The following is a 16,281-nucleotide window of genomic DNA, read 5'->3' as shown; positions in this document are numbered from 1 at the left end:
TGGAAGCAGATTCCCCATTTCGGGGGAAGTTGCAGTGCTTGAAAAGCTGTAACTATGTTGCTTACAAAATCACATCTTTAAGCAGGATGTTTGACAAGTTACATTTATTGAAACATGGTTGCAGTAAGCTGCCCGGTCCATGGATGCCCACAGTAAAGTACAGAATCATCTCTCATCCCCCCAGCAGTTTTAGGGCCCAGGCCCCGCTCAGGGCACAGCCATGCAGTGCTTTGAACCAACACCCACTGGGCACCCCCAGCAGCAGGGGTGGCTGCCCCTGCTCCCCCCAGCTGTCACTGTAACACTCTATGGGTCAGTGCTCCCTCAGGAGTCACTGTGGGGCAGCTGCAGGGCAAGAGCACAACAGCCAGAGGACATGGGTGCAAGTGTGGTTACAAGAAGCTGGAGGTCAAGAAGGAGTGAGTTCCAGTTTTTAAAAGGAAGATTTATTTAACAAGTTTCACTTAGCGCAATACACCTAAAAAGGAAATCACAATACAATGAAAGATTAAATCAAGGCCTCAGAATTTTATACGAACACCAAGACCAAAATCCTAAAGTAGCCGTATTGCGTCTCAACATGTTTCCCCCATTAACTTAAAAAAAAAAAGCTTTAACATGCCTTACAGGATATTAAAAGAAATAAACTAGAACTAACATGCCAAATGTTCACTTTGATTTTCAGACACAGCTCCTATATTGGTTCTTTACAAAAAAGCATGTCTCTTTCAACATGTATTCAAAACAGTGTTGGATGTAATATGGTATAAGAGCAACATTTAACATAATTCAAACAGCTTTAACCTAAATACGCTTACTGCTTAAATACACTCCTACAACAAAACTAACTTGAGAAACGCTCCAAATTGTTTAACAGTTATAGTCTTTACTTGGTTATTACATCCTAGATGAATGTTCATTTCTGTATGTTCAAAAATACTGAACCTGAAAGGTTTTAAAACAATCCTGAATTCACTTACAGTAAAGCATAAATCACAAGCTCGTATTGCAAAACTGTTAAACTTAGTTTTTTGTTTTTTTGTTTTTTAAAAAAGATGTGACCAAAAGTCAGCGATTGGTTACATTCCCCAGCCACCACTCATGTTGGACATGTTGGACATGCCGCCCATGCCGTTCACTCCCATGGATGCGCGGTTCCCACTGCTGTAGTAGCTGCTGTTCATGGCGCCCTGGCTCCCGGGGTCTGAGGGGGAAACCGACAGCAGGTTCACAGCTGCCTCAGGCCGACTCGAAGCATCCTTGCCCCAACGCCTGTCCTTGCTGGGCCACCTCGTAAATACCGTCTACCGTGCCCAACGCTGCAAAGTGTCAGTTTACAGCTCCGTACCCAAAGCCAGTTACCGGATGTTCAACGACAGCACGAGCTCTGCATCACCCCCTTCCCAAGCCAGAGCTTTACCACTGCTCTGGGGGAATAGGGAGGACCCAGCCTCCCATGACCCCCTCCCCCATTTGTACTGTGTTTAAACAAAGCTGGTCTCCAGCTTTTGGGTTAAGAAAAGTGATCAGAGCAATGCAAGTCTGAGACTGGCATTTCCTGCCCCTTTCAGAATAGTTTCCCACATTTCCCCCCCATCAGCTCCCCATTGCAGCTTCAAATCAATCCCCCCACTCCCCAAAATTCACAGTAACCACAACTTTAACTTTCAGAGCCTGTGCTGCCCAGGTTATAACACAACCCTTGAACACCAGTGAAGGGCATGTTAAGCCAGCTGGCCCAATGCGAACCAGCAAAGAAATGCTCTTACCATAGCCACTCATGCTGCTTTGACCTCCATATCCTCCTCCGTAGCCCCCACTCAGCTGCTGGTTGCCTGGAGCACCGTAACTGGATTGGCTCCCTTTTAAGTTAAGGGTAGAAAGATTAAGAACTTTCGGGTCAAGATCTGCTCATCAACAAACCCAGCCCTCACCCAACCAACAGCCCCTGCACTCTGGCACTACCTTGCTCACACCAAGGGAAGTTTAACATGCTCAAGGAAAGTGATGGGGTTTCTAAGGACATCCCTGCAATCAAGCAGCAACAAGAACTTTAGAAATTACTTTTACAATTTCTGTGGACTATACTAAAAAGGATCAATCTGAATTTTAACACACCCCAAAAAACTTAAGCTTGGCTTTAAGGGACCTCACACTGAGTGCTGCCCTTCCAGAAGGACAGAAGCTCATTAACTGGAGTCACTCATGTGTACATGGTCCTGACAGACTTATTCCTGCCCCAGACTGATTGTGCATCACATCAGAGCAGTGCTGTGGCTCAGACAGAGATACCTCTGTTTACACAAGCAACTGCTCTTCACCTCATCACTTGCCTACATTCCTTTCTGTAGTTTCACTATCAGCATTAGAACTACAAACATTTTGTAACCAAATACTATAAAAACAGCAGTGTATCCACACCCCCCACCCTCGAGAGAAAGGAGCCCCCCAGAAACCAACCCCACCTTCATCTCCGAAACCAGCCCAGCTGGGTGTCAGGAGGGTATCTGTCTTAGAGGCATAACAGCAACAGGCATTTAAGACTTGTGCTGCAAACACACATTTTAGATTTTTAAACAATTTTGGGGTTTGCCAGAGCAATTCAGACAATTTCTCCCAATTCCAAGTATCTCTCTCTCACCACCAAGACTCAGCTTGAATGGCCGGTCACATGCCACAGATACATCCTCCATCACCGAACTATGTTCTGGTATTCCCCAACAGGGAAGGGGAAGGAGAATAAAAAGGACAGGCATCTCCCAGATTTTGCACTACCACACTCTCAAAGAAGCCACTCATCCCATCAGGCATACCACACTCAGCACCAAGTTTATTCAACCTATTTAAGCCCAAATGTATTCCCAAAAGGATTATATACCTGGCAATGTGCTAGTGTTCCAATCTTGGACCACCCCTTCCGATTCCTTGACTGTGTGATTAAGACAGAATGTTGAATTTCAGTTTTGAAGCCAGGCACACAATAAAGCATGAACTGTACAAAACGAGCCAGCTTCCACATGCAGTGAGACCGTTACATACCCATTGCTCCCATCATCTGACTGCCATAGGCACCACCAGTTCCTCCTGCTGTAGAATTCAGGAAGAGCTCTACATATCTGTGTTCTGGAAGAAGAAAGTTTTCCCATGAGAGCATTTCACACCAAACCCATGCAGCCTGTCTCAGTGCAAGTGAAACTGCAGTGACATCTCTGGCATTCCAGCTGCAGCAGATGCACTACACCAGTGCTGGCAGCTCCCTAAAGCCACCTCTTCCGAGCAGTCGGACTTACGCATGTTTGCTTTGTCTTTGGACATAGCAGCCACTGCGTCCTCATGAGTAGCAAACTCAACGTCAGCCTCTCCGGTTACTCTGCCATCTGGTCCGATTTCAATGTGTACTCTTACAGGGTTCAGAGGTGAGAAGAACTACACACGGAACAGTCACACAGATTAAAACGCACCAATGCAACAGTCTGGGCTTACAACAAGCCATTTTCTCCAGAGGAACACCGCAGCTGCAGCACAGCTGCTATGTCCCCACAAGGACCCCGGGACCCAAAGCCATGCACTGGGAGCAGCGTGTGGCACTCACGTTGTAGATGTCGTTCTCCGTGGCTCTGTAGGGCAGGCCTCGCATGTGGACGCAGTGGCCGGTCGTGCTCTGGAAGGTGGACGATCCGTCGCCGTACCTGTGGTCCGACATCCCTGCGGAGAAAAGAGTCCATTCTAGGTCTTTCAGATGTATTTTAGTTTCTTTTGGGACATGTCGTAAGTTCAGTTACTGTTCCTATTAGAGATCCTTACCTCTTCCAAATCTATCAGAACCAAACCCATAGCCATCATTATACCCATTGTAGTCATCATAACCTCCATAACCTAGAAACAGATTGGACATGTTCATTTCAACTACACAAAGATCCAAATAAACTTTCATTTCGACTACAGAAAGATCCAAATACACAGTACACACTGCAAACAACGACTACTACAACATTTCATTTCTTCTACAAGAATTAAGGCCAAGGACACATACACAGCTGGGGAGACACTACCAGGTCCAGGAGTTGCTGCTTTTGAAACGAGCAGCTCCCTGGGCCCCCGTGCACTTACCTCCTCCGTAGGCTCCACGCCTCATTCTCTCCAAGCTACTTCCTCTACCCAGGCTGTTGTATCCGCGCGTCAGGCCGGGCCTGTCGTACGGCCCGGGTCTCTGCATGGCCAGCAGCTTGCGGGGAGGGTCGTAGTGAGTGCGCACCTCTGCTCGGCTGCTCTTGAAGATCTCAATGTACCTGCGAGTGTTTGCACAGGGACAAGTCAGTCTTCCATTCCTTCCACAAACACCTCACAACTTCACATTACAACAAGCCATTTAGTCATAGCCTTGACACTGGCAGTATTTTAAGCCAGGTTTCTTTACGTTATGTAGGCAATGACTTTCTATTATTAGCACTACATTACATTTAAATCAGTGTATTTTCAAGAAATTAAAATTACTGAAGGGTTTATGTGCTCCTTATACTTTGCAGTATCCCAGCCTTAAGGGTGGGGGAGCAATATCAATTCCCCACCCACCTCCCCCCAATTTAAAATGTTAGTCAAACAATGTAGGAGGGACCAGTGTCCACTCAACTCAGCACTGTTGCTCAAGGCAACAGAAACAGAGGGTTAAAAACCCGATCTCCACCGAGAGTTTAACCCACCAGGATGCCACAGAAAGCTCTGCATGTACTACTGAACCCAGCCTATGCTTCAGAGATTCAGCATAGGCAAAAGGTGCATGCTTCAATGAAAAATAGTCACAAGTAAAAATTGAATAAAAACCCTTTGTGACAATTTCTTGAAAGCTATGCTTATTACATTGAAGATTAATACAAGTAAGTAAATTTGTTACATTTCAACTTATAAAACAAGTTTAGAAAGTATCACATTTTCTTATGGTAGTAAGAATACTGTGCATGTCTTTAGAGCTAAAGGCAGAATTGGTGCTATTTGAGAAGTTAAAGCCATAGTCTCTCAACTTTGTCATTTCCAAGCTATAGTTTTGAATGCCTGTTATTACTAATTTTCCAAAGCACATTTTAGTTTAGCCAATTTTATCTTGTATTTTCAGGTAGATCTAAACAGTCTGTGCCACACACAGTGTAGCAATCAATACCTTTACTCATCACCAAATTAGAGACCACAATACTATTTTGATTTGGGTGTTAACACTTTCAGAAGAGAGAATATGGATTTAATTGTTTACCATAAGAAAAGTGACAGAGCCAACCAACCATCCATCCCCACCTGTGCCCTATTCTTTCCTTGTGTTTCTTTAGAGCCTTTTCAGCTATTTCCTGTGAAGCAAACTGCACGAAGGCCTCCCCCGTACTCCTCCCCTGGAAGTCCACCGGCAATGTTATCCCATTTGGCACGATTTCCAACCCTTCAACCCAAGGACAAATAACCCCAGTAGGGGGGCAATATTAACATCACAAGCCCAGTCATGAGTTTTTTCTTATAGCTTTAAAAACACCAGAATTTAAACACTTTTAAGCGAATGGTATGTTGATTCTAGAACACCAGAATAAAAAAGGCATGTCAACAAAGAGCTCCACGATCACATACCATTCAGTTCAGGTTCTTAACCCACCCTGCAGAGCTCAGAAAAGCTCTGAGGGTCAGGGACAGCCCCTCAGAGAAGGCATCTAATGCAGGGTGCGTTAAGAACGTCACACATCATTACAAACCTCGGCAATTCTGTGAAAGTATTTAAGATGAACTTTTTAAGAGAACTTAAATTCAAACACAGCAAGTTAAACAGCTTTATATAGAACAAGTAATTTTACTAGATGTCACTCATATAAAATAATTAAATCTTATGCAAACATCAAGTTTCAGCATTTTTTTTATCTTTAGGAGTGCTTAATTAAGAAAAAAATCATGAAGTAATTTTTAAGTATTAGTTCCTGAACAGAAGAGACACATTTTGTATATTAAGCACATTAATAACTTATAAAGCTTGAATTACTTCACCATGTAAGAAAAAAACAGCTTAAAATGCACATGCTTAGAAATTGCTTTTGTTTATATCACCAATTCAGAAAACAAAAAAAAAAAGAAAACAAACAAAAAACAAGTTCTGAGATTGTAAAACTGGAAATGTTTCTACTGCATTTTAAAGCAAAACAGCAAGCTTCATAATATCTTGTAATAGCAAAACATTAAGAAATCTAGTATTTTCAAAATAATAACAAGTGAAATCCTAAACAATCAATATATTCCATTCTTAGACATCTTAATAGTCTACTTCCAGTTTGTAAACATAAAACAGCTGCAAAAAAAGTAAAAATTAGTCAAAACAAGACAAACTCTTCATCCATAAAAACTTTTGAGCTAGGCAACATCAAGGGTCTGGTGGCTTTTTTTATCCCCATAGGAAGAGAAAGGGGCAAATCTGTAAATCTGTATTTGGGTAGAGTTCAGCAGGTTTTCCCTGCATTTCCCCCAGTACTAGCTCTATGTTGGGAAGAGGTCATGGGCCTTTACTGAGAACCTGCTCCTCACAGAGCCCCGTGGTGAGTGTGCTCTACCTCCTTCACTGACCAGGGCCAATCATCCAAGGCTGGGGGTGGAAGTAGCCTCCCTCATCAACTGTTCAGCTTTACTTGGAAAGCAAGACACTTTGCTATAATCCTTTTTTTGGAACAGCATGTCCCACCAAGTACAAATTCAAGCACCTTTTTGGCATTCCCTAAATTATTTAATTATCAAGTATTTTAGAAAGTGATCCAAAGGATTCCTCATGGTCAGAGAACTAGTGAAAAACTGATTTACTTTTAATACCCATGATAATACTGTTGGATGTACTACGACATGGGCAATCCATGCCTGTTTGGTTTGCTGGGGTATTTTTAGCATAAACCAATAGTGCTATAGCTACTACTTTTATCCCACATACCTGAAAAGAACTGTACAATTTCTTCTTTACTACAGCCAAATGGGAGTCCTCTAAGACGTACAAAACCATCATTAGCTGTATCAGGGCTGTTGGGACCAGTATGCTTCAGAACCCAATCCATTTCAACGTTGTTTGACTTGAAAACTGTAAAAGGCACTTAGAATTAATGCATTCTGGAGTAAGGAACAGTTTTTAAAGTCATTTGCCTTGAAACTAGTCAACTTATGCACGTCCACCATTTGTCCTTTCACATGCATTTTAAAGGGACAAAAAAATGCAATTAACCAAAAACCCATCAAGCACAAACACAATGTAGTCAGTTACTAGACCAACTGAATCAAACCTTCAACGTATCTGTGTCCCATTGTTTCTCTGTCTTTTTTCAAGGCCAATTTCACATCCTCCTCTGACTCAAGTTCAGCAAATGCTTCTCCACTTGGTCTGCCCTCCCTGGTGTAGATGAAACGGATACCCAAAGCCCCGTTCAGAATCTTGCAGTCTGAAAACAGAAAGGCCAGAATTACATTAATTATCACAAGAACAGTGTCACTTTGAAAATTTCAGAGAGCCTACAACCAAAAATGTACTGAGTATCAATTATAACAACAAAACCAGCAGTACTCCTGTTGCAATGCAACCTTAAAATGACCAATCAACTAAGATGCATCAACTAACTAAGATGCTAACTAAAGTTACCATTCTCGTCAAACCTACAGATAATTGCAAATTAGCTATTTCCAAAGCTTTTCTGCCTCAAACATAATATCTGCTTTTGATCTTAACTTTCTTATTAACAAGAAATAAGGAATAGTAACAATCAGTGTAAGTGCAATAAACTGTATGAGAACTAAGTCAAATACACCAAATTCCTGAAGCAGTTTTAAATGGTCCAGTTGCAGCATTTACCACCACTACTTATTACTGCAGAATGCCAATAATTTAGGGAATGATACACACACTGAAAACTTGTTTTGTCCCAAAAGACATGAGTCTATTAGGACAATACAAGAACTAAACTGATTTAGCTTTAAAATTCTTGCTTCAGGTTGAACATGCTTTAAAACTGAACCTTCTCTCTCCTGGCTGCTCAAGCAGCAAAGGCAGTTGTGGCTATCCCAGCAACCCAGACCAAGCCCCTTAGAGTTCCTGCTAGCAGGAACACAGCTTTCCATCCCAGGCTCTAGGTGAAGCACTTGTTGCACTACAAACTGCACTGCTACTGAATGCCTCCTGCAACTGCTCACTACAGCACTCCCACTGGGAGGGACCCAGAAGAAGAGACAGCACAGCCCGACCCCTCTCCCACACTTCCTATTCCCCCACAGCCCCACTTACCGGAGAAGAACCTCTGCACCTCCTCGGTGGAGCAAGACCAAGGCAGCCCCCGGACTTTCACCACGTATCCCTCGCTGCTCTCTGTGTTCAGCATCACATTCGGGGTGAGGCTCTGCTCTGTCTCTGCTTCCGTGGTTGCTGGAAAGATCAGAACGGGCCCTTTGAGATGCTGCTCAGCACGGCCGCCACCCGCACCCCCTCAGAGCGCCCGGCGGCCCCCCTGGCCTGTGCCCCGGCCCTCCCTGGTCCTGCTGTGCCTCGGGCGCTGCCGCCTCACACACACGGCGCCGCTCCCGCCCCCGGCCCGCGCCCTGCCCCTTCCCCGCACGCACACATGGTGGGGCTCCGCGCTGGTTCTAGGGCTCCGAGCCTGATCCACTGTCCGGAGAGCGCCTAGTCCCGGTCAGGCGGCAGCGAGCGGGCGAGCCTGCAGCGAGAGCGCGCTAGGAAATGGCGGCGGGTGCTCCCGCTTCCGCTGGGCCGGGCCTTCCTCCGCACAAAGAGCGCGGTCCCAGACGCCGCCCTGGCGGGCCCGCGGCCCCCGGCGATGGCGCAGCGCCCGCGGCCGGTTGGCAGGGAGGGCCGTGTGGGGAGCGGGCACCGAGCGCCGCGAGCCCTGGCCGAGCACGGGACCGGCCGCGGCGTGGCCGGGGGGGCGCGGGGCGCATGTGCCCGGTGGGGCTCGGCCCCACCCCCGAGACCCCGCGCGCCGCCTGTGCGCACGCGCCGCCCGCCCGCCGCGCCGAACAAAGCCCCGGCCCCGCGCGGCCCGCGCGCCGCACTGCGCGTGCCCCGCGCGCCCCCGCCCCGGCCCGGCGCGGCCCCCGCGCGGCGCGGACAGCGGAGCGCTCTGGCCGCACGCAGCGTGCGGGACAACTAGCACTTACCAGCTTCAAAGGCTGACGCTACCCCACGTGAAACAATCTGCTCGCTTCGGTCACTGAAGCCTGGTGTGTTTGGAGGAGATGGGGAAAGAAGAGACAATGGGTCACAATTATCATAAAAGAACGGAAAAGTTAATTCCCTCCCATTTCCTCCAAACACACCAGACCTAGCTAGATTTCACCTTGCATTACCGAGGAGGAAGGAGGAAACTTGAATAACTCATTATGTAAGAATCCTCCATTCCCCTCCCCCTTGGATAACCAGCTCCTGTTTCAACTTGTCTACACAGTCGGTAGAGAACCTATGCCTAGAGTCAGCAGGCTGCTGGAGCCCCTGCACAGGTATCTGGAGCCCAGAAGCTGCTCTGAACGCCCTACGTGCACGAGTGTTTCTTTCCCAGTCAGTACCAAACCAGACTGAGCCTACACTGCCTCATCTCTCATTACATGTTCCGGACTGCTAACAACCACCCCACCCCCACAGCTGCAGGCTTTTTGACTTTTTTTTAAGTGCATGCTCAAGTTTACGTAAGTAAATCAAACAACATGGCGAACTCGTTTACAGAAATGCAAATTAGATCAGTAAGTGGAACCGCGCTACAGTCACTTCCTGCACAAAGCTCTCTTCTCCATTTCACTTGCCGAACGCCCATTTTGTAACAGCGAGGCGGCGGGAGCCGGGGGCAGGAGCGGCGCGGGAGGGGGCAGCGCCTCCGCCTCTTCCCGGGGAGGACTGGCGGGAAGCGGCCATCCCGCCCACCCGTTTGGCGGGACGCTTAAAGTGCGCTGGAGCAGCCGGGAACCCCGGAGTTCCCGCTCGGCGCCGCCATGTCTACCCCTGCCAAGCGGCACTGCCAGAGCCCCGCCGGCTCCCTCGAATCCAGCTTCCAGAAGCGCCTCAGGAAGATTTCCATCGAGGGGAACATCGGTGAGCTCGGCGGAGAGGGCGCGGGAGGCGGCTCAGGGCGGTAGGGGAGTCCGGGGGGAGGTGGGGGGTACCAGGCCGGGAGCACCCCAAGGGCTGGGATGCCGGGGGAGACAGAAAGAGGCGCGGCTGCCGCGCTCGTCCCGGCTCTGCGGGCAGCGGGGGGCCCTGCAGGGAGAGCCGCACCGGGACACGAACCCGGCGCGAGGCTGGGCGGATGGGGAGCTCCCCGAGCAGGGTGCCCGCCAGTGACACCGAGGCGCAGGGCGGGCTCGGGAGCACAAACCCACCAGGGCAGCAGCACTCGTTCGCTCCCGCCCGCGCCAAGCCCCGGCGCCTGCGCGGCCGCTGCCTCGCTCTGCCCCGCAAGCTCCGCCCGCCTCGGCAGCTCTAAAATGTCGGCTGCTGCTCGCCGCCCTTATCGCCCGCCCGGCCGGGCGCGGCCCCTCTGCCCGGAAAGATTAGCGCGGTTCGCTCCGCGGCGCACCCGGCCGGCCCCAACAGACGCTAACAACCTCAAACTGCCCCCCCGTCCGTCAGCAGCACCAGAGCCATCAACCCCCACCCCTCTGTAAACTGCTCTAATCTTCCGCAGCTGCGGGCAAGTCAACGTTTGTCAGGCTGCTGGAGAAACACAGCGATGAGTGGGAGATCATCCCCGAGCCCATCGCTAAGTGGTGCAACATCAAGACAGCCGAGGATGAGTATGAGGTAGGTGCGCTGGATCTGGGCCGGAAGAAACTGCAGGGAGTTCCACAGTCAGGGAGCTATGCCAAAATCCAGCTATACTTAGTTTGCAGCAGCCAGAGTCATCCCCACTATCATACCACAGTTGGTCAAGCACTCAAATTGTAAAGGCAAGATACTACTGAACGTATATTCCAAATCACATCCCCTACTCCACAGGGATCGCACTAAAATCTAACTCAGACTGCTCAAAGAAGCTGTCATGAAAACCACCATCACCTGAGGAAAGAGTCTCTTAGTTCCTATCCCTAAGCATTTTCTTAATAATAAAAAGAAAGCCATGAATTCTTAAACATACCAGAATTCTGGACTGAGAAAAGCAGTACGTTCATATTAACTTTTTTGTCTTGCCTTCTAGGAACCTTCAACATCTCAGAAGAGCGGAGGAAACTTACTTCAAATGCTGTATGACAAACCCACAAGATGGGCTTACACATTTCAAACTTACGCCTGCTTGAGCCGAGTAAAAGCACAACTAAAACCTCTCTCAGCCAAGCTATATGAAGCAGAACATCCAGTGCAATTTTTCGAAAGATCAGTGTACAGTGACAGGTAATTACTCTCACAGCATAGCAAGAACTCACATTAACAGTTTCCAGGTCTTTAACGACATGGAGCTGAGGAAACACTTGATATTTAAACTAATACCTGCAAGGGAGCAGGCTTGATTAAGGTATTTTTTTCAATACCATCATTCTGTTCTGATGACAAGTGTTTTGGTAGGTCACTTTTGTAATTCCTGGCATGAGACTGATGTCTTTCATTGCAGATACGTGTTTGCTTCTAACCTGTTCGAGTCTGGAAATATTAATGAAACAGAGTGGTCCATTTATCAGGACTGGCACACATGGCTTTTGAATCAGTTTCAATCAGATATAGAACTGGACGGCATGATCTATCTCAGAACCACACCTCAGGTAATGCTCACTAAAAATGGACGTTTCTCAGTTCCAGTTTCATTTTCCAGAGACTTAAGAGGGTACAAAAAAGTTATTCTGGATTTAACTCATTTATGTTCAGCCAACCATTTAAAATTAATGCTCACTGATGTCTAGCATTAGTCCTTCCAAGTTAAGGGCTACTTGATCCGTTTAGCTGATTTAACCTAGAACACATGATTAATGACCAGGTTTATACTTTTTTTTTCCCCAGAAATGCATGGAAAGGCTACAGATGAGGGGAAGAAAAGAGGAGCAAGGAATTGAGCTTGAGTATTTGGAAAACCTCCACTATAAACATGAAACCTGGCTTCATGAAAGGACTATGAGGTAGGAATCCATTTTCTGTAGCAAGTTTCAACTTGCAGGCAAGGCTCTTTCCTACTTTAAGCCTTAGTTTTACTGAGTTCAGTGAAGTCTAGTTTCACTCAGGCAGCTGGATACGCTCATATTTATACCCACTTCAGATTTCATCTAATTTTATCGAGAAAGATTTACAGTTGTAACTCCAGCAAGGATATGGATTTTGCTAATTGGAAGGACTCAGGAATAAGACACTTAAAATGGTGGCCAGGGAACAATCACACACATTTCTCACCACAGAGTTTCTGTTGCTATGTAAGGGGCAGACAAGGCCCCAGCTACCTTTAAACTAGCAGGACTGCATTTCACTAAAGTTTACATATTAATCCTAACTTAAATTTAAACAATAATCAGAGAGGCTTTTGGCAGACCTGTTACACACAAGAAACCTAATTAGCAACTGAGTGATGTCTGCATACCTTCCTTTAAATTTAAGTTCCTTACTGACTCTTACTGGTTTTCCCATCTAAAGAATCTCTGAATATAAAAACAGACTCGAGATTTTTCCCTAGAGGAGTCCAAAATTTTCTACTGAAGGGGAAGCATTACAATTCCAGGAAAGGTACATTATCAGTTTGATCTTCTTGCTGAAGTTTCACATAGGATGACCCAAATGCTTAGGAGACAGAAGGCAGTGCATAGTGTGGAATTTTGGGAATGTTTATGTTGTGTACTCACTTCCTGTGTTTGGAATTGGAACTGAAGTGTGCAAGCACAAGTTTGAATGTTGAGCACACGTACTGCATTTTAGAAATGCCTTCCACACTCTGAAAAACTAACTACTGCTCCCATCTGTTCCTAAACTGAAGCTAAAATGGTATTACTTGTAATAATAAAGACTGGTTATAAATACCAGTCTTATAACCTGTTAAAGAGGTCATCCTTATGAAAGGAAGCTTTAAAATTGCATCTTGGTAAGTGGATTAAGTGTGGGAGACACAGGGCAAGAGAGATTTTGAAAAAAATACTCAGTTCCTGCTAAGTGATTCCATTACAAGACTGAGAAAAAGGAACTTAAGGTAAAAACTATCTTACCCCCACGTGTATAAGAGCCCAGATGTGTGAAACATATGAAGAGCAATTAAGGACAAACTTGGCACGGGCTTCATATTTAAGTTAAGAGCATCAGCTTTAACATTTCAGGTGTATGTGGTAATCAAGAGCAGGGGTCTTGAATGTACAGGATTTAATGTGGATTTTACTGAAACTATGTTCTTCCATTTAACAGAGTTGATTTTGAGAACATTAAGGAGATTCCTATTCTCGTTTTGGATGTTAATGAAGATTTTAAGAATGATAAAATTAAACAAGAGTACCTGATTGATAAAGTAAGTATGAAGTACTGGGGGATTTGTACCTGCTCTTCTGTAGTTATCATGCATGCAGTGACACTTCCAGAGTGGGGAGGGAGAGTAAACAACCATTTGAGACAAGGTTACTTTAGTCAAAATGGTGTTTACCAACTCCAAGGAAAGGCAAGACTTGGGAAGTAAATGCCAAAAGAAATTTTCAAGTTTGGCTAGTCCAGGGGGAGAAAAAAACTCCACCTAATACTTAAAAGAATAAGGAAGTGCTCTCCCCTAGCAAACCATATAAAAACCATTTTCTTCATCTTGATCTGGGTCATCAATTTGAGATTACTGAAGAATGACTCTAAGACTAATTCCCTCAATTTAACAGCTCTAAATAAACTGGGAAGGAGAGCCCAATGATGAACTGTGGAGGTATTTGTTATTACATCCTCATGGAACCCAGCAATTAATAGCTTAGTTTTGAGCAGACACTCAGAAATGCCATCTGCCTTGCCCCCCTGAAAGGCCACACGCATTTCAGCTCATTAATTAAATGCAGGGGCAAAACATCACTGGAAAACCACAGTAATGAACAATTTGTTCCCAAATAAAGGGAAAAGCATGGTGCTTTAGCTTTTAATTTACGAAATAATACATATGCTTTTTCTTTTCTTGATAGGTCAAGTCGTTCCTGACTTCTTTAGAAGATGAACATTAATTTGAATAACAAGTCCTTGAAGTTGACTCAACAATCTGTTTAAAAATTTACTTAAAGCAAATGCATTACCTGTATAGCTTATTTTAAAGCAAGCCTGAAATGCAATAACATGATTTGGAGTTGATTTTTATCCTTTTATGAGAAGCGTGGGTTTTGATAGACTTTTTTGTATAACTAAAAAGAACAAATATGGGGTGCTTTGATAGTGGTTGGTTTTGTTTTTTTTTTTTCCCTGTATATTCTCTGCTGTTTAATAAAGATTTAAAAGTCATATTGCCTGTCGAGTGACTGTCCCCGGGGGGGGGAGCTCAGCGAGAGGCCGACACCCAGTAAACAGATAGCAGGCGCTGAGCAGGGCTGTTTTGCAATAACTGGCACGAGTTCACCATTTTAAGACGAGACTGTTATGGCGTCCAGAAACCTTTACTTTCAACTTCTGCTTTACTGAGTGGCCGTTTCCACCGGATTTACGCTACTTAGGGCTGGACGCGTTAGACCTGCAACAAACTGCAATTCACGCTTATCTTCGTTCGCGATCTCACGCCCACCCCCTCCCCCCCACCCTCCCCCTCCGCAGCGCGGGGAGGGACCCGCGGGCGCGGCGGCGGAGGCGGGACAGCGACCCCGAGGAGCCCCCGCGGCCCCGCCCGGCGCGGCGCACGCGGCCGGGGGGGTTGAGCGGCGCACGCGGCCGGGCCCGTCCCGCCGCCCCCTCCCCCCACCGCCGTGAGGCCTCCGCGGCACCGGGCCGCGCCACGAGGGCCCGACCGCCCCTTCCCCCCGCTGCCCGCCATCGCTGGGCCTTACCCAAGCCGGGGATCTCGCCCTCGGTCTCCTCGGTGTGACAAGGGTCCATCTTGGCCGCGCCTTCCCCGCAGGGGCCGCAAGGAGAACAAAGCTGGGCGGGGGCGCTCAGGCGCTGCGCGAACAGAAACAAAAGGCTCAGCGGCGGCCGGAGGGGAGCTCGGGGAAGGCGGATCGGGGCTCGGCGGGGGGGGGTTCTCGGCGCTCGCGCGGGGATGGGCCGCGATACAGCCGCCGGTACTCCCGGTGCCGCCCGCTCGCTCCGTCTGCGCAGCGCCCGTTCCGCGCCTATAAATGGCCGCCGGCCGCGCAGCGCCGCGCGTTGACGTCACGCGCCGCCCGCCCCCGCCAGCCAATGGCCGCGTGACAAATTGAACGCAGCCAGTCACGTCCGGCCCCCCGCGCGCGCGGTGGGAGGGGGAGGAGGGGGGGGGATAATGGAGGGGGGAGCGCGCGACCGCCCCGGGGGTCCCGCGAGGCCCTGCGCCCCCCGCGCCCGCCGGGGGACCCGGGTTCGAGTCCCCGGGGAGCCAGGGGCGAGCCTCTGCCGGCCCCGGCTCCGGTTCCAGTCCCGCCCCCGCCCGTGCCGCGGCCCGGTTCCCGAACATGGCGGCAGCCTTGCCCCTCACCCCCACACCCGCCCCGCCGCCCCCCGCCCGTCCCCGCTCCCCCGACACCCCCGCTCACGGCGAGCTGCAGCCGCGGGGCTCCGGCGGCGATCGGCGGCTCCGCGCACTGCAGCCCCGCCCGCCGCCGGTGTCAGCAGCGCTGGGCTCCGCCTCCCGCCGCGGCGGGGCCGGGCCCGGCGGGGCCTGGCGGGGAGGCCCGAAGCGCTGCCCCGCTCCTTCGGGCTGCCCGGGCCGGGCTGCGGCGGGTCGGGCTCGGCGCAGGAGCCTGCTGTGCCTGGGAGCGCCGATGGGCGCTGGGAGCTCCTCCGAGCCCTCAGACCGCGCTCTGCCCAGCACCGGCTCCGCAAAAAAATCGCGAGCTGAAGAAGCAGCTTCGGGTTAAAATAGCTGCAAGGGAGCCTTGCTGTGGGATTGAGCAGATAAAAGGTGACCTTAGGACTGTGGAGGTGTGGCATCGGCTCCAAGCTTTGTTTCTGGCCCGGTGTTAGTGTAAAGCAAATCCCTTTGCTAATCCCTGTTGAGGCCTTTGCGTTTCTAGCAGTGAGATAATGATAATTTTTGGCTTTTTATAGTGTGTATTAATGCTCATACACTGAGGAACATTTACTATGTGTCATTTTATTAGTCCTGATTGGTATTTTTAGTCCCCATTACTGCATTTGAAAAAGGACAGAAAATAGGTTTTCTGTTGTTTATGCATCATGAT

The 16,281-nt window shown here is 48.4% G+C and overlaps 2 protein-coding genes across 19 annotated transcripts; one reads left to right on the top strand and one right to left on the bottom strand.

Annotated features, from left to right (window-relative positions):
• Positions 1 to 424: 424 nt before the first annotated feature.
• HNRNPH1 (heterogeneous nuclear ribonucleoprotein H1) lies at positions 425 to 15,769 on the bottom strand. 18 transcript variants are annotated; one of them, XM_064388328.1, is made up of 16 exons: positions 15,634 to 15,769; positions 14,950 to 15,061; positions 9,163 to 9,222; positions 8,276 to 8,413; positions 7,284 to 7,439; positions 6,941 to 7,084; positions 5,287 to 5,425; positions 4,111 to 4,289; positions 3,805 to 3,876; positions 3,593 to 3,726; positions 3,291 to 3,426; positions 3,040 to 3,123; positions 2,879 to 2,929; positions 2,466 to 2,549; positions 1,770 to 1,862; positions 425 to 1,204 (listed from the first exon to the last, which is right to left on the bottom strand). In XM_064388328.1, exons 2-16 carry the CDS (start codon positions 14,996 to 14,998, stop codon positions 1,080 to 1,082), a joined length of 1,644 nt encoding a protein of 547 aa, XP_064244398.1. In that variant the 5' UTR covers positions 14,999 to 15,061; positions 15,634 to 15,769; the 3' UTR covers positions 425 to 1,079. The 18 variants fall into 18 exon arrangements, with proteins under 18 accessions (XP_064244398.1, XP_064244399.1, XP_064244400.1 ...); XM_064388329.1 differs by lacking the exon at positions 2,466 to 2,549 and adding an exon at positions 1,966 to 2,028; XM_064388330.1 differs by having other exon boundaries at positions 3,593 to 3,705.
• On the top strand, positions 9,853 to 14,293 carry LOC135280438 (deoxycytidine kinase 2). Its single transcript, XM_064388347.1, has 7 exons — positions 9,853 to 10,087; positions 10,680 to 10,795; positions 11,190 to 11,383; positions 11,601 to 11,748; positions 11,984 to 12,099; positions 13,361 to 13,460; positions 14,104 to 14,293. Exons 1-7 carry the CDS (start codon positions 9,988 to 9,990, stop codon positions 14,140 to 14,142), a joined length of 813 nt encoding a protein of 270 aa, XP_064244417.1. The 5' UTR covers positions 9,853 to 9,987; the 3' UTR covers positions 14,143 to 14,293.
• Positions 15,770 to 16,281: the final 512 nt, after the last annotated feature.

Source organism: Passer domesticus, chromosome 13, assembly GCF_036417665.1.
Source record: "Passer domesticus isolate bPasDom1 chromosome 13, bPasDom1.hap1, whole genome shotgun sequence".
Taxonomy (NCBI): domain Eukaryota; kingdom Metazoa; phylum Chordata; class Aves; order Passeriformes; family Passeridae; genus Passer; species Passer domesticus.
The sequence above is the reverse complement of the archived record's forward strand: the minus strand, read 5'-3'. Positions and strand labels throughout refer to the sequence as shown.

Coding starts and splice junctions, on each gene's coding strand:
- LOC135280438 (XM_064388347.1), top strand. CDS start 9,988: ATGTCTACCCCTGCCAAGCGGCACTGCCAGAGCCCCGCCGGCTCCCTC. Junction 10,088..10,679: donor TTCCATCGAGGGGAACATCG/GTGAGCTCGGCG, acceptor AATCTTCCGCAG/CTGCGGGCAAGTCAACGTTT. Junction 11,749..11,983: donor ATCTCAGAACCACACCTCAG/GTAATGCTCACT, acceptor TTTTTTCCCCAG/AAATGCATGGAAAGGCTACA.
- HNRNPH1 (XM_064388328.1), bottom strand. CDS start 14,998: ATGGACCCTTGTCACACCGAGGAGACCGAGGGCGAGATCCCCGGCTTG. Junction 5,426..6,940: donor AATTGTACAGTTCTTTTCAG/GTATGTGGGATA, acceptor CTTGGGTTGAAG/GGTTGGAAATCGTGCCAAAT. Junction 3,727..3,804: donor TTCTGATAGATTTGGAAGAG/GTAAGGATCTCT, acceptor TGAAAGACCTAG/AATGGACTCTTTTCTCCGCA.